This window comes from Micropterus dolomieu, linkage group LG14 (genome assembly GCF_021292245.1).
Source record: "Micropterus dolomieu isolate WLL.071019.BEF.003 ecotype Adirondacks linkage group LG14, ASM2129224v1, whole genome shotgun sequence".
NCBI lineage: Eukaryota > Metazoa > Chordata > Actinopteri > Centrarchiformes > Centrarchidae > Micropterus > Micropterus dolomieu.
The window spans coordinates 14,750,735-14,776,383 of record NC_060163.1 but is presented as its reverse complement, the minus strand read 5'-3'; the positions used below and the strand labels follow the sequence as shown (position 1 = coordinate 14,776,383).

The following is a 25,649-nucleotide window of genomic DNA, read 5'->3' as shown; positions in this document are numbered from 1 at the left end:
ACACACAATTTTACACATGGACAAACCCGACAGGCAACAAGCTTGGTATGTGAGCCAAGTATTTGCATTAGCTGGCGTGCAGAAGAAAATTGTCAGGCGATTAGGAAATATAAATTGACATTAAAATAGATTTGACATAATCGTCTATGTTTTCATTTAATTACATTTCCATTTTGATACTCTGTATGATGGTTGACAAACTGGAGTAATCCCACCTGTGTTCAGGTGTCTCATTTTTCTCAGAGAAAGCATCAAATGGGTAAGAATAAATACCTGTTCTTCCCTTTGTATTAGGAGCAGTTGAAAGCAAAGAAAAGTGCTCATAACCCTTGGTGCTTTCTGTTGACTTTGACAGTAAATAAAAGACACTTTTCACAAATGACAAAATATCACATTCATTTCTCCTACCAGACGGAATGCAGTGTAGTACAATGGAGCAGCACTCAGATAGCAGGTGGCTAACAGTTGATACAAATGACCCAGTTTCTACCCCTCAAAATATCAAGAGTGAGGCATCAGCAGGCCAATCCTCAACAGCCATTTAGAGATAGGATGTGACCATACCGGTCTGGATGGCCAGCTATGGGACGGTTCCTGCAGCCCATTACTGATTACTAGCATCATATTTAGCCAGCAACATATACCACCAGAATATGTTGTTAATTCAGTCCCATTTACAGACTGTAATTAGGTTAGTGTCGTCAGTAAGAAACCGCTATTTCAGTGCTGACTTTAATCTCAAAAATCAAGATGCACTTTGACATTCAAACATGTCAGAGTAATCAAGTAATCTCATTAGTGTGTGTATGTGAAGACTAACAGAGGGTAGGGTGTTTTGCTGTTCCCTTTTTTGTAATGTAATTTCTGGTATCTCATTACATGTAATCAGTGTCTCCCCAACCCCTGTCAACCACTCACTCACACTGTCCCCAGCAGTAACTCTTAAACAAAGACCTCTACACGAGGGTACACAAATATACACACATGCACGCTTTCACACATGGGTGCACCGCAACCACCGATGCCATTAGGACCTCCGAATAATAGCTGCGGTAATGAAGTGAAGGGTGCATCGGTGCAGAATAGAATTGTTTTTGAAAACAATTGATGAGGTATACGCTGCGATACAGTGATGAGTCAAACAAGAGAGGTTAGGGAAATATTTCTTATTATAGTACTCATTTGGATGCATATATTATTCAGGGTTCTTCTTGTGCCGAAGGTAATTGGGTGGTAGGGGGCTGCACATGTGTGTGCTTGCTTCAGCCTGCATGTGCGTGAAGAACATTGTATAGGTTCGTAGCACATTTCTTGTGTTGGTGTTGGGTGTGTGTGTGGGTGTGTGTGTGTGTGTGTGTGTGTGTGTGTGTGTGTGTGTGTGTGTTTTGCCTGTTAAATCAGTGTGTGCACAAGCTCAGACAAAGGTTCAAGTGTAGATCAAATTAAGATACAGCAGAGGGGGGACTGCCTGAAGTTCAGATGTGTGCAGGCATGCATGCAGGTGTAGATTAAATTAAGATACAGTGTAGAGGACTTTCATTATACACTTCGCGATGAACGTGTGGGGTATGTTTGTGATTTGCCATCTGCAAATGCCAAGCAGCTGAAACACCCCAGGAGTGATGTTCTGGTTCAAAAGCCTCTGGCGGTCCTCCGTCCTCTGTACCATGGTAAAAGAGCACTTTACCCTGTCCTTTCCTGTTTAGTATTAACAATGAGAGCGGCGGAGCTGGCTCCTCCCCTGCTCAGTGTCCTGCCCCCATTAGATTATTCAGAGCACCAAGGGCTGTCCTTCAGGATTTGCTGGTTAGATAAAGAGTCAGAAACCGTCTTGATCAGGTCAGTTAAAGAAGTTAAAGTTACTGTCAAAGAAGGCATTTACTGTGCATGTAACCTTCAAGTGTGTGGGGGAGGAGTAGTGGTATCATCAATATTAACAATTTAAAACAAAACCAGAGCTTACCGTTTACAACTTTCCACATTCTGACCATATTTCTCTCTGGTGATATTTAAGGTGTTGAAACAACGTCAGATGTGTTACATCCACCCACATCTGACTGACATTTTTGGTGACACCGTCTGTCTTGTGAATCCAAAATGCAACAAAACAACCGATGTTGCCTTATTTTTAGAGGCAGAGTCATCCTCACTCACGGCTAACATCACTAACGGCCACCTCCTCCTCAAGCAGCATTCATGTCTCTCAGTCGGTTCCCTACGTTCCCTCCGTTCCCTCCGTTCCCTCTGTTCCCTCGGCGTCCTCTCTGACTTCTCAACCGCCTCTGTTATGTTTAGTTTAATTGGTTGTCAATAAGATGAAACAACTGTGAAACAAAATCAGTGTCATAATGGATATCTCCTGTGTTTAAATTGCCATGTCATTTTCACTTTAATAGTACAGTTCTCGTGCATGTGTGTACAGCAGTGGGATGACATAGTAATTCAGATTGAATTGTAGAGAGTTAAAGATTGAGAGACAGCAGAGAGATGCATTACATTAAAAACTAATCCAATGAACCCATATGTTCCTTCTCAGTACAGGCCTTTGGAAAGCCATGAGCCTCATAAAACACACTTGCCCTCAGTGGCACTCTGTGCATGTTAACAAATCATTTTGCTCGGCAGCACATCATTTAAAAGACTTCTTTGGCTGTTGCCGCCGTATCTCCATTGTTGTGTGAAAATTGTGTACAGTGTTCATCTGCAGTAGTTTGAGCCAACTGCATGACCTTACAGGACCTAAGAAACCCATTCACACCCTCATATTTAACAAATGCACAGGAAGAAGGAGGAAGAAGTTACTTGAATGTATTAATCCATCTCAACAGGACAGTATAAAGACTTGGTTACATACCTGATAGAATACAGTATGTGTAGCCGTGAAGCACAGCAAGGTTTAAAGTTGTGCATCTTGTCATTGTCAAGAATCAGTTAGTGTTTGCCGTTTGTGAGGACAGGGGCAGGGTTCAATGCTTTAAGATTAAGAAGAGTGTTTGTCTGCTGACAACAATGAATTGGAGGCAAATGGAACCTGGTAATTGTTCAATTTTCACACCATGTTGAGCCCTGGGTGAGGACCCTCATTAGCTGTTATAGATTCATTGGCCCTGGGCTTACAGTCATTTCACACTTGCATCAGACACAAACCATAGGTTAAGCACAGGGTAATTTTATTATAATTTATAGATGTATCTCAAATTCAAATGATGGTTTGATTTTAGTTTAGTACATTTGCAGCTTTAGTTTTCTGGAAATTACTTTTTGTTTACCTCTTATTTATTACAGTCACAGAAGAGTTGTATTACTTGCTTCTCTTGGTTTTTAAGAGGAAAATCAAACTGTATATTTCTTCCCTCATGAAGAGCGTTAGTGCCCTTTATTAGTGTGTGCTTCATGCATGAATTAATACATGTAATGGTATTAAACCACTTTTGTAATGTGTTAGAAGTAGTTTTGTGTTTTTAAAAAAACACTAACAGACTGAACAGCATAATTAAAAATGCAAGGGTATATTATTTTAAAAGCCATGGCGTATTATTGTACTCAAAGTATGACAGAGTGGACTGCATCATTTCTTCCTGGTGTTTGCTGTACATCAGGGTCTTGATCACAAGCTGTATAACCTTTCTGTTTCAACTTTCATTTCAGTAGATTTTTTCTTCAGTTTTTGGTTTTCGTGCTAATTGCTTGTTAAGAGATATTCTGCTGTTTAGTCCAGTGGATACTAATCTCCTCTCCAAGGCAGAGCTATCCCTTTTTGGGTCATCTCCAAAAACAGAGGTTTAACATTGCCGTGAATTGAGGGGAGAATCAAAAGTAGCTGGGACTATCATTTTTCAGTCAATGGTGAATGTGTCATGTGCTGTAAGCAATGTGGAGATCTGATTATTAGGTCTGAATCCTAAAGCTCCAATTTAATAAACACAAGTGTGAAACAAAGATAAACTGGGCTTTGTCTATCTTGTTATGAACTTTGCATTCCCCACTCACTGGTTGTATATCTCTGAAATGTGAATGAGCACAGTCTTTTCTGATCCATTCCTTAAAAAGGATTCACCTTGATTGGTGGTATTCTTGATTTGGCGTTCACATCTCAGTTTAGGATTATGTATCTCAAATAGTCAAGTAGGAATTCATTTACATAAATTGTGTTGCGTGCTCCAAGGATTTTAAGGGATTAAACATAGTACATTACTTTAGTTGCCACACTCTGCTCTGTGATCAGGTGGTATATGAAGTTTGTTGCATGTCACCGTGTTGCTTTTGATAAACAAAAGTTTCCAAGAAATCAAATTAACTTTTGCAAACTATCAGATTATTTTGTCGTCGTCAGAAGTAAGAGACTTGATGAGGCGCCAACAGCGGGAGCTAATGCGTTGGCACTTGGCATCCTCTGTCCCCTGATAAGAGGCATTCTTGCTCTCAATCTGTTAGCACTCTTCTTCATCTTGTTCTCTCCTCTCTGTTTTCTTCACTGCAGATGTGACTCAGAAAACCGTTACCTTGGCAATCCACTCAGAGGAACCTGTTACTGTGAGTAATTCTCCACTGGACAGCTCATATGTGCACGTGCACACACACAGCTACTTGCTCTCTCTCTCTCTCTCTCTCGCTCTCTCGCTCTCGCTCTCGCTCTCGCTCTCTCTCTCTCTCTCTTTCCCCCCCCCCCCCCCCCCCCCCCCCACTTCCACTCTTCTGCTCAGGGCAGATGGAGCATTTTAGCACTTTGGCACCAGGGGCGCTTGTTCGGTGACGGAATGACTTGTCGTGAAAATGTCAAGTGCATCAGAAGGAGTGAGTGATTGAGCTAATCAAGGAGACGGAGGAGAAAAAACTCTCCACTTGTCTGCTCACTCACTCAGTCACCCACCTACTCAATCATACTCATTCATTTAGAAAGTTGACTAAATGTTAGTTTGACTTGAGTGTATGAGGAAAACAAATCAAGGTGTGAGTGTTGCAAAAAGCTTCATTACGGGGGAGACAAAATGTATATAATTTGACGAGTGGTAGCACCTCTGTTCCTGTGTACCTGTATATAATGTACATGTCGGTGTTTGTGCTTTGTGTGTTTATTTGCATGACGTGGTGTACTTCACGGTGCTGCAGTATATCTCTCTTTCAACACTCTGCCACTGACAACAGAGCCTTTGCCAAGGCTTTGTCGCTTTTTGAAATGCCACAGCTTGACAGCCGGCTCAATGAGGGGAAGACAAGAACTAAAAGCCCGAAGCTTGCTTTAACCTCTGCACACCACGGGGACTTTTTCTTGAGCTCTGTTGTGCAGTATTGTAAACATGACACCCTTCACTATCTAAAAAGCCTTTGCACATGGTCTAACATGCTGGACCTCGCTATAACTATTAATTTTGAGCTCACTTTTGTTCTCTCCCAAACTGTTTGTGCAAAGTTGTTGCCATAGACTGTATAAAGACATCACCCGTAGGTTTCTGAAGAGCCGTTGTGAAGCTCAATATGGGTGGCTTCAGCCATCACCATCTTGGCATTGCCTGACTCTGGCTAATCCAAAAGTGGGCAAAGAGGTGTAGCTGAGGTGGGCCGAGTGAAACCTGGTTGCTGAACCATCTCCCTTAATTATGCACAACTTTAAACCTTAATTTAATTTAAAGCTACAGAGACCAGACGGTGGTGGTCCATGGAGATTGACTTGCGTTTGGAGTCAGCCTCAAGCGGCCATTTGATGAACTGCAGTTTTTGGTGCTTCCACGTTTACTTAATTTTTCAGGTTGCCACTTGGTTGATGCATTACAAATTTGTTTGTGGATGTTACAACCACTTGCACACAAATATCCATTATAAAATTTATCATTGAAAGGGCAACAATGCAGGCCTTCCAGATCTCTAATATTTATTAAAGGTTGAAACAGGAATAACTCGCCCACAATTTTCCACCAGACACAAAATGATATCCCAATTTGACCTCCGCATCAGTAGGAAATCCTTTTAATGCACACAGCTTATAGAAGCAGCTCAGACTCGGGCTCAAAACTTTACCATCTTTATTTATTGTAATTTATATGCCAAAAGATGTGCCTAAATTTAATCATCTACTGCCACAGCACAAAAATTAAACATCCATGGTACAAATTTGATTGAAGATACAATCCAATATGTAATTTGCCAGTCTGCATTATGTGTATATTCATACTTTATACACTGTGCCCACTATTAATTAATAATTTCATACTTTATTAATCACTGCAGGGAAATTTTTAGAGCTTGCTGTCAGGGTCAGGTATTCCTACTTCTACTTGATGAGAAAATTGTACACCTTGATTGCAGTCATTGGATTTGATTACAGACATTTTGATTTCACTTGTCACCATCAGTCAGTCTATTGCTTGGGAGTTGCTTTTGATCATATCACATAGTACACATCTCTATATATTTATGCTGTCATAGTAGTCTCTTGTAGTGTATATACCTCAGAAGGTTGCCACTTCTTTCCATGACCTTTCTTTCCCTTCTTTCCTGTCATGATTTTCTAAATAGACAATCTCCTGATCGACTACCAGTTCACTTTCAGTCTCATCCAAGAAGATGATAATCATTACACTGCCATCAACTTTATGGCTTCACCTGAGCAGGTAAATATTTCAGAAATCAAAGATCTCAGTCAGGCAACAGTAGCATTGACACCGTGAATTGTTTTTTTTTTTTGACATGAGTGCAGCACTTTTGTCAAATCTCCAGTCATACACTGCCACATTTACGTTGATGATCATTGATTGGTGATTCTTTTTCCATCAAGACGCTAGAAAGTTGCAATAGTAATCAGCCACACAAATTGTTCAAGGCTTCCTGGATCCTTGTTGAATTTCATAACATCTCTGCTTTTATTATGTACTTTACTATAATCTAAGATCTTTTTGTGTGATATGCCAGTTTATCGCCTATTTAACTACGTTAATGTTGGGGTGTTTTTATGTTCTCCATCCGAAGGCAAACAAGAACTTGGACATGTCCATTAATGCATCCAACAACTTCAACCTCAACATTACCTGGTCGGTAGGATCAACAGGTACTTTTACTTGATTTAGTTTATTTTTGTGTAGTAAAAATGCCTCATTCTATTTTTGTCTTTTTATTTGACAGAGACCTTGACGAGGGCTAAACTTTCATAATGTTATTTATATATTGATTCCAGTCTCATCACCTTGGATTGAATAATAAGTCAATTTCTAACAAAGTTTAGTTTTTAAAAAGGAGATGAATTTTCTCATTGTGTTGTAAATCCACCCCATTAGTCTGTGAAAATACATATTCCCAGCTCAATCACCACAAATTTGTGGAAGAGAGCAAAATAAAAGTAAGTAAAAAGTAAGTAAAAAATGTTTTATTCTAAACCCAACAAAATGCTTAGGTCATAAATGCTATGAGAACGTTGGGTCAAACTGTATCAGAATATTAAAATTGAGGATATCAAGAGTGGAGTCATATTTGGATGTTTTATATATTTATACCAAAATATTAATTACCATTGTGAGTGTTGGACGGTGAGCAAAGCAGATCAAAAGCTTAAAATATGCCCTCCTACTGCAGAATTTGTCATCACCAAACAAAATGATATACACTCAGTTTGTCCCGAGCGCCAATAACTAGTCATTTTCATCGACACATGGATTTATACCTGGTCCAACACAGACAGACTGATGAGAAATCATTTATTGTCATCTCAATGCCAAATCACCATTCAAATAGTCCTAAATATTACATTATCAAAAACCCTTGTTTAATACTTTCAATTCAATTTTTAATTGTATGTAATGACAAAACAATTGAGTGATTATTTAAAGGATTTTTCAAAGATTTTTCTAAAAGTCAAAATGAGCATTTAGTCAGTTGGTCTAACAGGAACAATAAGGCACCCTCACTTGTTAGTGTGTACTGTGTCACTGTTGACTGGATATTATAGGTCCACTGAGGAAAGACACCCAAGGACACTGCAGTTGTCCAATGCCACTGTTTGTCTCCTGCCCTCCCCCTCCGCTCAAGTCAACTGCCACGTTCCCCCTTTCGCTGCAACACTGACATTTTCCAACCACTAAAACACGTTAACCTCCCGTGCTCCCCTACACCACCTTAACCTTTTTCTGAGCGTCGCCATTAATATTTGAAGTTGGGTCCCCCTTTTCCCCCCGCAAAGATATTGTGTCTCATAAGGAGTAAGAGCCTCCTCACAATCGACAAGAGCATGAAGCGCCTTTGGGTGGGAGGAGGAGGAGGGTGATTTCAATTAAGATAAACGTGCTCACGTAGCCACACTCAAGCTGTCATTTTCACTTCTTTTGTTTCAGAGCTGTGGGTTGGAATGCCAATGTCGAGGACCCACTGACATGAGGAAGAATAAGAAATGACTTAAAATATTGAGATAGATGGAAAATAGACTTATTTTATCAAGCGTTTTGGTTGGAAATGCGTTTTTATTTCATAATGAGTATTAAGAATTATATTTAAAAAAAAAAAACACACTGTAAAGTTTATGCTTCAGTTTTGACGATACTGAATTTTACTGAAAGAAAATGCCATCATCGTATCTTGAAATCATGTCAACAGAAATTAAATAACACTCCGCTCAGGAATACGGAACATAAATGGACACAAACAAGTATATATTATTATTAATGGTTGATCGGTGCAGACCTTTGTTGCCCTCATATAGACTGCATTCGCCCCAAGGGCATTAAATGCTATATTCTAGATCTCAAATACACTAAATGCATTAGCTGATAGTGGAGATATGGACTCAAATGATGAATATGTGTTAATGTGACTAAGTCATGACCTAAGGACAGCAACATTTCAGTCAAGCTGTGCTTTTCTCCCACGTCTTTTCTGATTTAATAATAAAATATGGACGTAATGTGTAAACACAATAAAGCTCTGCTCTGGTACACCAAAAAGAAATTGAATGCACTTAAGACATAATAATTGATGATGATATCTTTCCTGTAGTCCCAAATAGCTTGAAAACCCCATTAATGGGTTAATAATAATATGTCGCAGCCAGTAAAGCTCCATCTCTGTGTGTAGGTGAGCTCTCTGGCAGTGTGCTGAACATGAATTCTTTCCCTCAACAGCTGGAACCATCTCTGGAGAGGAGGTGCCTATCGTGTCCAAAACTAACATCAAGGAATACAGAGACAGTTTCTCCTGTGAGAAGTTCACCTTTAGAAACAACCCAAATATTACCTTTTATGTCTACGTCAGTAACTTCTCATGGCCCATCAAGATCCAGGTGAGGACTGTGTTCATGACCTTGGGCCGACTCACATGAAGCAGATAACACAGTGGTATATGTGTGTAGTCATCTAACATCTCCTAGATGAACAGTCGGTCCTAGTCCTACATACGTAAAGGGGGCAGGAGCAGCCATCTTTGCAGATACAGACCTCCGTTGTTGTTGTTCAGGGTGAATTCAAGTGCACTTTATTCTAATTACAGATTTAATGAGCTGATGGTCTGCCTGCATAGGCGCGCAGCTGTTTTTTTGTTGTTTTTTTTTAAGCAGGCCAAAGCAAAGCACCGTTTAACCTTTTCTACTGCTCGTTCTGAATGGAGGAGATTGAGGCTTTGATGTGGTGAAAGGGGCGAAAATACAACACAGTGAAAAATAAATACCATTTGCTGTCAGTTATTTTGAGTTTGCAGGAAAACAACGATTAAGCTTTTGTCAAAAATATTCATGGTTTAGTTTTACAAGCAGTACAATTTAAAATGGGCTAAAGGCCACGTCACACTAATGTGAATGAAAATGAGAAACTGAGAGTGATGTGCAGTGATTTCATAATAGAGAAAACACTGAAATTAAAGGAGAAGGCTGTGCTTTCTGAGCTGTGATTAAGACTAACACACAAGTTCTCGACTGAATGACTAAGTGGCTACAACTGAGTCTCAAACTATTTTAGACTATGATTTGAAGCACTTAAAAAATCTGGTGGATACACTCAAAATACACTTGAATATAGTCCGTTCCTCAGTCTAGAAATGTCAGCAAGATTAAATCTAAAAGTGAATCTACTGAAGTATTTAGCAGCTAAATGTTTCCCTCATCAGTTGGTGGATACCAAAACAGAGCTAAAAGAAGTGAATATTGGACTTGAGATAGATACAGTTTGTGATAGATACAATTATCACACCATTTCCTTTTACTAATTAGCCCAAGTATTACATTTTATAGTTGTTCTTTCCTTTGCTTTCACAAGGTAGATAGGTGGACCACGGTGGGGTTATAGTGTCTTTGGGGTCAGTCCATCTGTGGAGCTGGAGCAGTAATAGTTTTCTATTAGATTTCCTGGCTAACAGTCACTTATTTATTATTGCCTGAGCTGTTAAATCAAATAGCTTCTGTAACAGGATAAGGGTTCCCTTTCCTTGTTTGCCTTTATATTGACGTGGATGATAAAGCAGAATTTGAGAAGGCACGGATGAGCGTTTGTTTTCGGGGTCCGAGCCCATAAAATTAGCGTTTAAATGTGGGTGAAGATAGTAAGGGGAGGTCTTCAGCTAAGCTTCTACTGTTACGTCATTATGTGTCATTGTCAATTGTTACCCAAGGGACTGTTCAATGTTCAGAGTACATTCTCAAATAAACATTGATTGGCTAAGATTGAGGAATTGAAATTAAATTGACCCTAAACATATTGGTTTGACCTCATATCATGTAATAAAGCAGGGTTGTAAGCACTAGATAGAACTGTCGCACTTACTAAAAAGCCAGCAGAACATCTGTGTAATGTGTTCTTTTGAGTCTTGTTGGGCATGTCAGTGAGCATCTCATTTCAGATCAGTGATTCTCATTGTCTACTTAAAAAAAGGTTGAAAAAGTCATAGATGGGAGAAGTTTGCTAGGGTGAGGAAATTGTCAATAAAGAACATCAGTCCAGTGAAGACTGTCCCGCTACATAACCTTAAACTTGGACATACTTTTTACCTGGTCACTGCACTCTCTCTTGTCAGTTACTTTTGCTCTTCTCTTGTTAATACCCACAATGGTAAATCATTGCCTCTCTCCTGTTTTAACAAACAGTATGTTTGCATTCTGCACCACCTTTGCCACGTTATTAGGTTTGCCATTATGACGACGTCAGTGATAGACTGAATCACCAAAATAAGTCCCTGTTTGAATTTCTGCGTCATCAGCGTTCAAAGCATCCACCATGACGCAAATAATCCACCTCTAAAAGCACAATTTGTGCCATATTACCCAACCCTATGTGCTATCCACCAGACTCAGTGCTGCAAATGACGTTGTGTTTGTGTGTCAGCTAAATGAATAAATGTAATGTCTAAATGTTTTCAGGGCAAAATGCCCTTAAAGCATCTACAGTAGATAGCGACGCGTCACTATGATGTAGCCCATTAGATAGGATTTAGCTGCTAGGACTGTGTGTAATCTCTCTTTTAATGAAGGTGAGACATATGTCTGACCCATTATTCACTGGCCATGCCGCTGACATAACATACTAATCAGCTATGTAAGAGATACACTATATGTTGTCCACCTCAGCAGCAGATGGGTTGTTGTGGACATTACTGAAGAACAGTGCACGTGTAGAATATTTAGCAAATTATTGGATTGTGATGTTTTATTTGTGTTTTTGTTTTTGCATCTAGTAATGCAGACCAAAATTATTCAAAATCGACATAAACCAAGATTTTTCATCTGCCTATTGTTGATTCAGAATACATTATATATGAAGTCAACTCATACAAGTCTATCAATAGATGAATGTTTTAGATGATCAGAAACATTTATGACAAATGAGTATTTGTCAGAAGCTGTGTATTGTCTGCAAACAGAAAGCTTTCTGCTCTGTTTTTATCTTGTTCCTTTATATTCGATCAGACCTTTTTTGCCAGCAGAAGCTTTTACAGGAGATCCTCCAGACAGACTTGTCAGTGGTCCGTCCCGCTCTTAATGCATACTTGAACTGTTAACCCCTTCACATCGCAGATCAACTGGGAGTGCTCAGTCAGAATGAAGTAAAAGTGTTTCCCCCCTTGGAATTAAATAAAAACAGATTTTCTTTTCTTTTATGAAAAGAGATTTTGTACACAAAGTTCAGGTTTACAAACAAATTTGTGAGTGACTGAGAAGCCTCACTTTTTGCTGTAGTGATTAATAACCATGTTCTCTGCCTTTTCTCCAATAGATTGCCTTCTCCCAACACAACAGTATCATGGACCTCGTCCAGTTCTTTGTGACATTCTTCAGGTGAGTGAATCAAATATTTAAATATAAACACTTAACTTGTTTTAACTGTTCTAAATGTTCAGCACTCAGGAAGCCTTATCCAGAATCTGACCCACCACATCTTTGTTTTCCACTCTTGCCTCTTGGGGCTTATTGTGTTACCTGAGCCTGTTGGACCAGTCCTTTTTTAACTGCATACATATTAATGCTTCTTTTGTCTTCAAGGCAGCGGTTTTCCTTTTTTCAAGTGGCAAATGGACTACCCGTAACCGTTTAAATAGGTGCATATTGCTCTGCAAGTGCCATCTAAAGAGAAGGCATGGGCGATCAAGATATGAGGGCTCTTAATCATATTTCTATTCCGAGGGCTGCGTTGGAAATCTTTTCTCATTGAAATGTTTCAAACGAGTCAATTGAGCTCTCTCAAAAGCACAGCAAAGTCTGAATAAATTAAGAGGATGTGAGTTTAATTGCAAAATGTATGCTTGAATTGAGATACTGGCATTTTTAAAAAGGCTTCAGAAGATCAGCATTGACACTGACCCTCTCAAAGGAGTTCCCTCACACAGCTTTGCTTACTGTAGTCATGCCTGTTGAGCTGTTCCAAGCATCTCTAATCTGTAACACAGTGTCACAGGCTATAGGCAAAATCTTCAACTTGTGATAAGTGAAGTTTAAATGTCGATTGAAAAAAGAACCACCCTTTAACGTCCAAATGACTTTTAAGCTAGCTATAAAAGATTTAGCATCATTTTAATTGCCACGACCATAAAGTGCTCTCCTTGCAACACAACAGAAAGCCTTAAAGTAAATGATGCTGTATTTTGATGCAGGTATTTATAATGCTATTCTATTAGAGAAATCTGATAAATGGATAAGTTATGATGGCTTTAATCATGAGATCAGCAATATTTGGTGGGGACACTTATTTTCATACCTAACACTGATAGTCACTGAGCATTGGTGCAGTCTCTGTGTGTGTATGTGTGTTCATTTTCATTTCAAGGTGTGCTACCCAGAGTTGCTGATGGACTGACGCATTATCTGTGTAGCTGTCAATGTGGGAATAGAAGACAGCCTTTGCCCAAGGCACCTGCCCATCACTTCCCGGTCCACAATAACTTTCCCGAAAAAGCTGTCACATAATCTGTTATCTTCTGCCTCCATTCGATCGAATTACAGTTGAATAGCCAAATTCAGGAATTCTTGGAAGGAAAAGGGAGAAGGACAGAGCTTATTTTATCTAAAATGTGTCTGACAGCCACTTGCATCATTCGCACAGGAAACCATTTTAAATAGGGGCACAGCACGGGCACACAGAGAAAAAGGTAGCAAGAGTTTTGGTCTTTTTTTAAACTTCTACAATAAAGGTGTGAGTACTTTCTATTTGCCCATAGCATTGTACTCCTTTCTCTTGGAATTGTTGTTTGATTAGTATTCACAAAAACACAACTTCAAGTTATTCATTTATCTCAAATGTAATGAATTCTCATACTGGTTTGTGCTTGCTAAATCCAGTGGAAACCAACCCCATCATTCCATTACACAGCATATAGCCTTTCCTGTTTGCCCGCCTAATTGTGTACATCTTGTTCCATTAGCATGCAGTGCATTTCTTTTGGTATTGTTTTTTCCATTGTTGTGCAGGGTATACTAATTCTCTTGAGTCTTTTGTGTATCCTTGTTGTCCAGTTCTCACTGACCCATAAACTCAGCGAGAAAAAGCAAAAGGCCCTTATGCCGTCACAAGCAGTTTTGTGTGTGTTTGATGTTTGAAGGGGATGAACCTGCGGGAAACATAATCAGCCTGATGACAAAATGTCAAATCACCCCACAGGGTTTCTAGACCTCCTTGTATGAGAGATAGAGGATGAAGAAATGACAGCATGACTGGGAACAAGCTCTATTTTCTTCTCATGCTGTTTTCCCTCCTGAGTTTATTCAAATATCATCTCACCTTTTTCACTACCAGCCTTTCAGATACTAAGTATTTCCCCCCTCATTTCCACAATGCTTCTTCATCTTAGTGACTTCACAAACAATATTTACTTGTGCAGTGCTGCCTAAGTTGTAATCTAATTAAGTCTGATTGTTTTATGCGTTCTAATAGGATGCTGCACTACACGTGGCCCATGGTCTCATTTATACTTGTTAACAAAACTCCGCTTCATTCTAGTCACATCTGCGTGTGTGTGTGTGTGTGTGTGTGTGTGTGTGTGTGTATATATATACAGTATATATAAGTGTATGCACATGAATGTCAAGTGTATTTTAAGAAACATGCATGCACACGTTAATTTATTTAGCACCAACTTCAGTCATAAAATGTCAGGTGAAGTCAAATGTCACAACAAAACGGAACTATTAAAATGTGTACACTTTTTTCCATGCACCATTTTAATACTTTTCAATGTTCACTTCCAGGCTTATACTTTTATATAATTTTTTTTTTATCCTATGAGAAATAGTTAAGATGTCTTTTTACTGATGGCATTTTAAGAATTCTTATTACAGAGCTTCTTGTTGCCCAGAAACACTGTAGAAAGCAGCTACAGATATTATTGATTTTTTTCCGTCGTGGTAACCGTAGCCATGTGGTTACAGAAATGAGCATGTAATTAAAAGAAAGCAGTTCAGTTTCCCTTCTGTCAAAGGTCAATTTTCTTATGTTACACATTGTGTTACATTACCATTATAAAAAGGCCATATTTGGCTGTCTACTATTAAAAACACTGAGATCTGTGGCAACTTCCTACTTAACTTCCTGTCATGCTTTCCTCGTGTGTGTGAATGAAAGTTCACTGTTACTAGATTTACAAATCAACCAATGCCATGTCCATAATTACTTGAGAGCATTGTTGTGTAAATAATTTGTCCTTCACTACCGGAAGGAGTTAGAACATGAATAGTGGCAGAACTCTTTTTAACAGCAGAAGCAGAAGGAACAGCAAAGGGGATTTAAGTGTCTTTACTGTCTAAAATCATCACGTTGAAGGCCAAACATCTGTCTAGGGATTTTTGTCACTTCTGCCACATGAAAATCTCATTGAAGCCCCCACAACACCTACCCTCCCATTCACTGTTATCTTCAAAGGTGTCGAAGATGGTGCAAGTACTTCTGAAAGAATGAAAGGGTTCCAAGCTTGTCCAGTTCTGAAATAAATTTCACGTACAGTGACGAGATGTTTGGAAGCCCAGAGTTTCCCATCACTCAACACTTTAATCCCACTTCCCTTCTTTCTTTATTCTTTTTTTTGCTTGGTAGCCGCCTCCTCTTTGTATTTGTATTTATAAGCTTTAAGTGTTATCAAGGTTCCTCACAGGCATTATCGCCTTCTTCAAAATCCCAATGGATCTAGCAGGCGTGGCAAGCAACTTGAAAGCTTGTTCAAGTTGAAATATCTACCAAATGGACCCATGAAATCAGAGCTAGTCACGTGTCTTTGGTGAGATGTGCTTATTGGACCCATCTGCCCATTTTAGAAATGTGGCATGTCCCTAAAGACAAGGGCTCACCGGTCATATTACAGTGTGTGTTTCAAATCCAAATATGATTGTCTTTGTTCCTGGACATCCAGAACGGGGTCATGTTCTTCTAATTCAGTGAGCAGAGAGTAATTAAGGGGAAATTTTAAATACTTGTTAATGACTGAGCAATTTGTTCTATTAAAAATTGCTGACACCAATATTTGGCCTTTTATTTTGTTGCCATATATTTTTACCTAACCAAAATGCATGCAAAGCAAGCTAGATTAACACACTATAGATACCTAAACCACAAATACTGTATATCCCCTCTTTGATACAAAATACCCCCTACACACAGGTCAAAGATTAGCCAAAACTCCCACATGTTCCTCAAAAATACAGAAATTCTCTTCAGCACTTAATAATCTTTACATTTATCATCATCTGTCACCAGGATAATGAAGTGGAAGATCTCAATCAGTCATATTTTTCTATCCCAGTAGCACTTGGGCCTTGCTGAATTTCCCATGACTAATGATTTTACTGTTGGGCTATTAATTGAAGTAATCGGCCAAAATATTCAGTCTGATAAGAAATCAGTGTGCTACCTCTTCATATCATCTCCTTTTTATGTTTCGATATATGTTGTTCTTCTTCAATAGCAGTGATGATGTTATGATGATGATATGTTACATTTTCCTTGTGTTCCTTTGGACACAGTGAATTACTTCTGGTCGGCAGAAAGTAACCAAGTTATTCACTGTGTCCACTGAGAGAGCATGCAGAACTATTGAATTACAGCTGGCGTGTGACAATGTAAAGACAGGGATTATTGCAACATGGTGTCGTGAAACTCACCTGGGTTAGCTGCATGTTTATATTTAGTATCAGCAACAGAGAAGCTTTAAATATAATCATCTTGCTTGATATTGTTGCCTCTATTTTATTCCAGTTGCTTTCTATCACTACTCCTGGTGGCAGCAGTGGTGTGGAAGATCAAACAGACCTGCTGGGCTTCACGGCGGAGAGAAGTAAGTCCATAAAACACATTCTGATAATGTGTGATATACACCTGACCACAGCAATATTTAAATAACTTCCAGATTCTTCAACACGTTAGCAAAGACAGTACTTTTTGCAAATATCATTGCTCAACATGATGGTTCCCAATCCTTCTGAAACACTTTTGCAACCTAAAGAAAACTGCATTTTAACACATAAGCCCTCATCTCTACACATTAGAAAGGCAAAGAGCACAAATAGCACAGTGCTGTTTTAATAGTATGGGTCTAAAAAAGAATTGCAAGAGGAGAAAGAAATTGTGATAAATTTATCTAAAATACAATTAATATGTTTAAGAGCAGAGTTACACAAAAAAGGCCAGCGAAAACATTTGCTATTCCAGTCTTTTGGTTTGAGAAGGCAGAGTTGTTGGAAAACAACGGCTGATAAATACCAGATGTGCCAGATGATTGCTCAATTGCATCAACTGGGCTGATGAAGTCTAAACTGTAAGATAGAACATCAGTACATACGATGTCCTAGTATTTGATGGATTATTTAGTCTGAAACAAATATGGCTAAAAGAGATGGTAATTCAGATAAATTAGGGATTTAAGTTAAATGGACTAGTGGAAAAAGCATGAAGAAGCGAGTAGAGCTGCTGTGAGTAAGGACGGGGATGGATAGAATGAAACATTAATATTCAGTGGTGGTGTGGAAGATGGGGTTGAGAAAAGATGGGAATGAAAAGGGGTGAAAGATGAGGTGATTGGCAGTGCGCATAAGAATGATACAGCACAGGAAATTGAGGAAGAGAGCAAACGTATGTAAATTCTCCGCACTTCCCTTAACCCAAACTGCATGGGGCGGTTGCTGGTTTCTGTAAGAGCAACCATCATTTCCATCTCTTCAGAGTGAACCCAGTATTCTCCTAGATGCTGTTTGATACTTAATAGCAAGAAGTTTAATTTGGTTCTCATCCAGCCTTATGACCCTCAGTCTACTAATAAAGCTCCTGCGATTTATTTCCCCTTTGGGGATGACATTGATAATCATAAGATCTGAATTTTATATCCTCTAATTGATATGTGAAAATAAACAAGAATGATAGCTACCATGACTATGAATCATGCCTATCCAAAGAATTAAAGTCAATAAAAATTAATGCAGACAGATGGGCTCACGTCATTGAAATTCTGCTCACTTTTCCCATCTGCTCTTAGCATTCCTATCATCTGTTTGTCACTGCCCTTCAGCAGCCAGATGAAAATGGATAAATGGTTAAATAAAAATCTCCATTTCTTAATTTAAGGTGATTGAAAAGGTTTGTCATTGAAGGCACAAAATATGATCATTTGTAGTGATAATTGCTGAACTAGTTATGGTCCGATTTTAAATCCTGTCTGAGAAAATAGGTTTTGTGTATGACTTGTGGCATCCGGTGCCTCACTTATGTAAGTACTTGTGTCTGAAGATGTTTCTTGTAGCTAAAAGTTCAAACAACTGTTCTGCATGCCTCATACTGCAATCAGTGTAACCTTTTTCTGTGTTGATCCAGGCCTGTTTGCTCCTGTTTTGACCATTTGTATGGAATTTGATTTCTTACAACTAAAGCTAAGATGCAAGTGGTTCAGCTACTGAGAGGGATCCAACAATCCTGTGGATAACCTCCAATTTGGATCCTTTTCTCACTTTTGTTTAATAAGCTCTATTATCAGTATCTGACAGGTGCAGACTTAATCAATCTTTAAAAAACAAAAACAACAGAAAACAAGATAGTCTGTCTGCAGCTCTGGCTGCTCATTGGACAATTATACACAAATCCTTCTATGTGTCTTCGAAAGGACTCTGCTTTGGTGTTTGCTTTTCTTTAAGTGATACTGGACATTGAAAATTCTCCATTTTAAAGTGGGCACTCTGCTTTAGATACATGACAAACAAAACTGTATTGCTGCTGTGTTGATTTTGATCCTGTTTAAAAAAAATTTTTTTTACTGTCCATCGTGAGTCCCACGTTGTAATGGGAGTGCAATGTTAAATCGATGGACTAACCTTTTAATTTGAGGGAGTAATAAGCAAAAGCTGCTTAATTCAAATTACCAGCATCAGCTAACCATTATTATATAAATCATCAAGCTAGTGATGGCATTCATGAATAATTATTTGTCACACTGGTAGTCATGGTAGACATTTTAGGTTGCATACATACAACATTCTGTCGGTACTGATGTGAAGTGATAACAGTGAGAAGAGTTTCAGTGTGATCACTAACTTGTGTTGAGACAGCACCAAGACCTGTACAATATTAGATTAACTGATTTGATTCCTGCCAATGTTGTCCATTCGAGCACTGATTCACTGAGCATCGTGTCCAGTTAATTTGAAAGGGCTTGTGGACAGGCCCATGCACTTAGGAGGCTTGTCCAAATACAGAATGAAGGCATTTGGGCTGGAAGCCATCTAATGCTCACAAGCCTCCATCTGACATAAGGACGTGGAATAAACGAGTCCTAATGAGGCGTCTAGTGATAGCGGAGACAATAATGATACACTGAGCCAGCCAAGTGGCATATGGATGTCTGGTACTGATTGAACTTTTGAATGTTTTTTTTATTGGCTTTCTGGCGTGAAACCTATGTTAGCACTTCTCGGTTGTGCTAGGTCTAAAGAGCAATGTGTTTATACACAATTTTTTTACTAGAAACATTTGATGAATATTTGTACATACCGAAGTAAGCATTGTCTGTATGTCATTTTGAAAATTAGCTGCGGATGGAGGAGAGAATAATAACCGCTAACAGCCTCTCAGAAACTTAAAGCCATGAGGTACTAAATTTGTAATTCCTGGTATTGGCCTAATATTACAAAGCTGATCTTTTACCACATTAATGCACTAATTGGATAAGGGCTTTTCTTTTTTTTTCAGGAATTGAAAGGACTTAGTACCAAAGGTACAGCTGTTAATAATAATAATTTAGCTGAGGATATGTGACGAGACTTGGATGGAGACTTGGAGTGGGGTGACAAAGGGATGAAAAGACAACAGCTGTAAATGCCACGGAGGACGGCGAGGGCTGACCTCTTTGAAGCTACCTGTGGGGGGAACAGATGGGAGGGGGCGCTGACATTTCACGAGACTGCGCACAGAGATGTTTCACACACAACTATGTGGATGTATCTAATGCAGTCTCCCCTCTCTTTATCTCTCTCACACGCTCGTACAAACACGCAGAGACGCATCTCATACACACTAGAAACATATGTGCTGACCATCAAGTAGAGCGGTGATGTTTTTACTGGCACTCAAAACTATTATTGAGCAGCAGTTACCATAAAAAGGACCATTATTTTTTTGCAGCATCTTTAAGCATACCATTTACTCAGTCCACCAGTAACTAATTAGCTCTGTTTATTGATAGCTATTATCAGGCCATAGATGTTGCCCTGGCCATGACATTGGTAATGGCTGTGGCCAGTTTGTAACTTAAACAGCTTAAACAAGATGGTGATGAATGTAAAGGCCAAGAGCAAGGCCTATGTTGTTTCTATAATGGTGTGTCACTGATAGGCTGTAGGGATGGCAATGTCGGTTGGTCTGTGAGACTAAAATATCGCAATAACTATTGGATGGATGAATGCTACTCTGGTGATCCCCTTTTCCTCTAGCACCACCAACAAGTGAAATATTTTAGCATTTAGTAAATTGATTGCCAAGAAATTTTGTTCCATCATACCATGATGATGAAATGAACAGTCTAAACTAAGTGGTTAACTTGGCAAACATTTGACGGGCTTAACATCAGCACGTTAGCTTGAGCATGACAGGAGGTTGATGTTAGCATTAGGTTCAAAACACTGCTGTGCCAGAGTACAGACTCACAGAGGCGCTAACATGGCTGTAGACTCTTAGCGGGAATTGAAACTGCTGGTGGCTGCGTTGGTGGTGGGGGGTGTTGCTTTAGGTACCGTGAGACATAAAATACAATCCAGGAAGTCCAATTTGAGAAATAGATAAACAGTATAAGTACAGAAATACACAGTTTATGTTACAAAGTAATCTACCAGGGATGTCTACTTGCATATATTTGATTGGCAGATCAAGTGGTATTGCGTCCGGGCAGATTTTGAGTCGGGTACATTTTTTTTCTGGATGACCCTGTGATTTATGTTTTTGCCTTCTGCTTTGGTACGCCTGCTGTGTTGCCCTCATTCAAATGAATGAAATGGCTTTTTCATGCAGAGCTGAAGTGCGTTTTCTGTAAAAGACACCCTTTTTATATGCTGGCAGCGCAAACCTTTGCGGAAAACCCAATTATCAGTTACTTAAAAATGATCATAAACAGACCCATTTTGATTAAGCCCGCTCGATTGTCTAATAAGCTATTACGCTTGCATTGACAAAACTGAAAGGAACACATTACTTACCACACCAATTCTCCCATGTGCCCCTGTAGACTTGGCGTAATCCCACGTTCTGCTCTTCCCTTAACAGAGCTCAATCAGCAGTCATCGATTGCTATAATAAGATTATCCTACTCTTCAGCCCCTGGTCACCTTGATTGTCCCTTGTTCAGTTGAAAGTTTGCACTCTAAAAAAATCCTCTAAAGTTAAGATGATGAAGTATGGCTGTGTTAGGAGTTCAACTTGGGTTATAGCTTACCCTTGGAAGCTTAGATGCTGTCCCACTAATGAGTAAAACAGAATGACAGGAATACCACAAGTTAACATGTATTGAATTATTTATATTTTATGTTAGAATTATTACTTTACACAACCACAATAATACATATTTTACTTATTTCTGGATGAGTTCTTGGTACTTTAGCCTACGCAAAACCACATGGCAGTCTACTAGACTGGATATCTTCATTTAGTCATCAGCCTTCAGTCCGTTAATCGCTCTGTGTGTGTGTGTGTGTGTGTGTGCGTGTAGATTGTGAAAGCATACATCAACATGCAGTTAAGTAGTCAAAAAATGGAAACCACCAGAGAACGCACATTGTCATTTGCTTACATGTTAAACTGAACACTAAATGACGCCGCCTGTAGGTACAGCCAATAATCTTTGAAAAGGACAAAGTGACCTGCTTATGTGTAGAATATACTCAGAGGCGGGTTAAAACTTGCCCTTTTATAGAATCCAATGAAGGGAACAAAATGCTGTATTCACAAGACAGATAATACATGCAATCACTTGCCAAATTAATCAACCTGCATAGCAAGGCGCGCTGCATGCCGACCCTTATCACAACCGTGAATGGCTCCAGCTTGTATTCTTGACCAAATGCACTTTTGTGTTTTGTCATTAACTTAGTATTCATTTCTAGAACCTCTCTGGCATTGTCCTGGCCCTTTTGAAGTATTATATTCCCTGCACATTTTGTATGCCTGCGCCAGACACAGAGCAAAGTGTTAGCGTTCCCTGACTTGGCTTTTGGTCACTTCTTATGCTTTGTTGCTTTAAATGAATCCTCCAACATAAATAACATTACTGCTATCTGACATTTAGGATGAATGTTGTTGGATTTGAAGCATTTGTGTTGGCAACCATAATAAGCCGTGAGCTGTTTTCTTGTTTTGCACCAACCCCACTAGGCCCTCCGTCCTGCTTTTATCTTTTCGGAAAGGGCAAAATTTCTCATTTTGACCTGCAGTGGCCCAGCATCTCAAATCTGTAGGTTTGATGTTGCTGCTTTGATGTTTAATAGTAGAGATGTACAACATGGACCCTTAGATTTAAAGTTTAAAAATCAGACCTACAAAAAGAAAAATCAATCAGGTGATCAATCTCAATTTCACATGGCTGTTGTTTTTTTTTTTCTCAGCTTTACCTCCCCTAGGGAATGTTTTCAGAGTGATTCAGCAAAGCAATTCGTACACAGAACTGAACCGAACTTTCCACTCCTTCACTCCCCAACAGTGAAGGCTTGTCTGGAAAGGAATAGTTTAGTGTTCAAAATGCTTTAACATGGGCTGCGAGACAGTATTTATGATACACAGATCATATAAAACACACTGACCATATTTCAAAATTTTAGCCTTTTTTTGTGTTGGTTTTATTTGAGAGGGGAAAGACTGGGCTTTTTGACAAATAGGTTATGCACATGGCCTAGCTGAGCTAAAGAACCCCTCTGAAGGACTGCAGGCGGCGTGTTTCGACTTTGCCACTGTGTGTGTTTTGTCACCTGCAATAAAGATTTATTTTACATTTTTGAGCATTAGATCATGTCATTACAGCTATTTGAAAGGGTATTGGACATTGTGTCATAATGTTAATTATCACTGTTGAATCTGCAAATTGAATATAACACACAGTCAATAAAGAATTATCCAAAGTGAATGCCATCTGTAACTTTTAAAATAAATATCACTCTTGTATATAAAGGTGAAAATGAAAATGAAATGCATTGCGTTACATTGTTGTTTGCCATTTCAGGTGTTTCAAACAGGTTAGAGTGCATTTACTTTAAAAGTGTATTAATTATCGGCTAGGTTTGAGAACATGATGTTTTGATTCATTGTTTGGTAGCCAGCGTGAGGTCTTTTTTTAATTGAACCTTACAAAAAGCCACAGATTAAGGCTGTTGTTGAAGAACTGTCTGTGCAAGTATTAATAATGAGTCACTGTTAGCTCCCAAATATCCAATAAGGTTTTGACACATTAATTGAATACCACCATCACTTTTGAATGTTTTCCCGTGTACGCCCTCAACAGAGCGATAACAAAAAAAAATCAATACACTGCTCTGACATACTCTTTGTAAACCTGTCATATAGATGGAGTCCTTGATACTCCAAGATGTTGATTCAAAGCGTCTTCTAAAGATTTTTTTTCACTTGTTCGTTTGTACAATGCTATCAACCTCTCCAGACCTCATCTAAATTTTGACAATTAATAGCCAGACTAATGAATACTTAATAATATTCAGAGTGAGTGAGGCTGACGCTCTGGACACAAGAATCCCAGGGTTTATTACTACACCAAGGACAAATTCCTACTGAGGAATGAGACCACAATAGAGCTCAACATTCCCATACAGCTGACCCAAACAGGCACATTTTTTCAAACAGATGATGTGAGTTGAGTTTTAAAGTGCTTAGAGTGTTTGAAAAAAGATAGATATTCCTCTGTTGTAGGATGAGTTGATGTATCATTACGCCATACAATGAATATTTTTGTTTTTCATTTTAAACCTTATTTGACTAAGTGAAATTTACTTCCTACTATGATTTAAGTACATTTTTCAGTAAACTTCTGTTTCCTGGGCAGACTATTTATTATATTCTCAGTCATTTTAAAAATAATGTGCCCTTGATTTTAGACAGCAGTAGACAAAAGCAGGCTTCTAATTTCTAGCAGACTACCATTGCTTTGTCGGCTCAAATGACAACAGTCGCTGGCAGATTTTAGCAGCTATTGATAGCTTGTTTCCTCAGCTAACATTAGCTCCACGAGTTGAAAACGGTGTCTCTGGCTTTAATGTTTCCAGCTCACATTTTTTAAAATGAAAATCCCCATAAAAGGGCTCTTAAATATGCACTTGTTTGCTTTATACATGATACTGTGCTAAAAGACGAACACTGTCAGCATTGCATACGCTTAGAGAGGCATCCAGGACAGGCTTCCACACAGTGGGGAATTACTACACAGTTGATTTACTGTTAAGAACAGAGCTTTTTTTATTGTGACCTAGAACACCACAAAATGTAGTTAGCTAATAAAATGCCCCTTGGCCTCAAAAGTAACATGAGTTACTACTGTAATGCTAGGTAGTAAGCTAGTTAGCCAGACAAACTAACGTTTGCAGCTTACATTTAAGCAAACCCTTTTTAATTTATGTCTTACATATTTGCTCTTGTGTTTTTGGATTTGGAAAGGATAAAAAAACACCACCCTCCAAACTCTTTAAATAACGAATATCGTTCTTACTCTAAATTCATTTTTACAGTATTTGCATGTGTACTTTATGACTACATAGATTTGTATGAAATTGTGTGTGATGTTTTTGTGCATGTAGAACTTCAGAGAAGTACAAAGGAAAGGCAGGTTATAAGGCTGATCATCACAGCGGCTTGATGGGCTCAGTAATCTGAAGTACAATTAGATCTTAATGTAGCACACTAAAGCTCATCACAAATCCAATACCAATCAGTGATGTCCTTGGCACTAAAATAGTGGCCTGTTTCGATATTGATCAGACACTGCATTGCTGATGAAAGTGTGGCGCTAGTTGTTTTACAATATTGATTAGTGGGGAACGAGAAGCTATTTTCTGATCAGTCTAAGCAACAGAAATGGTATAACTTTTGGGCACTAACCTAAACAAAGCGTTTCTGTGCCGAACCCTTGAGGGAATCCTTTGTATTTGTCTGTGCTGGTATACTGTATGTGGAAATGAAATATCATGTTGCAAACTGCTGCAATCAAATTAATTGATTGAATTGATATCTGCTGATGATTTTCAGCTTCATAATGTATTGGCATGTAAAATATTACTTTACTATTGCTGATTGGACTATGTTTTGCTCATTTCTCATCTGTGTCGATATTACAGCAGCTGATGAGAGAGCGTCAGCAGATGGCCAGTCGTCCATTTGCCTCAGTTGCTGTTGCACTGGATGCCAGGGGAGAACAAACAGAACTGTTGCAGCCTGTGGTTGATGTGAGTAATGCTTGTGTGCTTAACACACACACACACACACACACACACACACACACACACACACACACACACACACACACACACACACACACACACACACAACAAAATATTATCAAACTTGTGCCAATACAGTGTATGCAATAAATGGTAATAATAATTGGTATAAATGTTCCCAATTTATACAAGCAAGCTTAGATGCCTTAGTGCTTCTATTGACATACAGCAGTAGTGTTACGTAATTAGACCGTATTTTGCAGTACTCAACCAGCTCATGCATTCTCCTCGAGATATGTCAGCT

The 25,649-nt window shown here is 38.9% G+C and overlaps 1 protein-coding gene across 2 annotated transcripts in view; it reads left to right on the top strand.

Moving 5' to 3' along the window:
- Nucleotides 1–25,649, top strand: part of atrnl1b (attractin-like 1b) — a 67,687-nt gene that overhangs the window by 31,162 nt on the left and 10,876 nt on the right. For both annotated transcript variants that reach the window (XM_046068483.1, XM_046068482.1), the window contains exons 21-27: nucleotides 4,481–4,533; nucleotides 6,514–6,608; nucleotides 6,964–7,042; nucleotides 9,102–9,259; nucleotides 12,177–12,238; nucleotides 16,638–16,716; nucleotides 25,244–25,351. In XM_046068483.1, coding sequence (XP_045924439.1) covers nucleotides 4,481–4,533; nucleotides 6,514–6,608; nucleotides 6,964–7,042; nucleotides 9,102–9,259; nucleotides 12,177–12,238; nucleotides 16,638–16,716; nucleotides 25,244–25,351 — 634 coding nt within the window. The remainder of the gene's footprint in view (nucleotides 1–4,480; nucleotides 4,534–6,513; nucleotides 6,609–6,963; nucleotides 7,043–9,101; nucleotides 9,260–12,176; nucleotides 12,239–16,637; nucleotides 16,717–25,243; nucleotides 25,352–25,649) is intronic.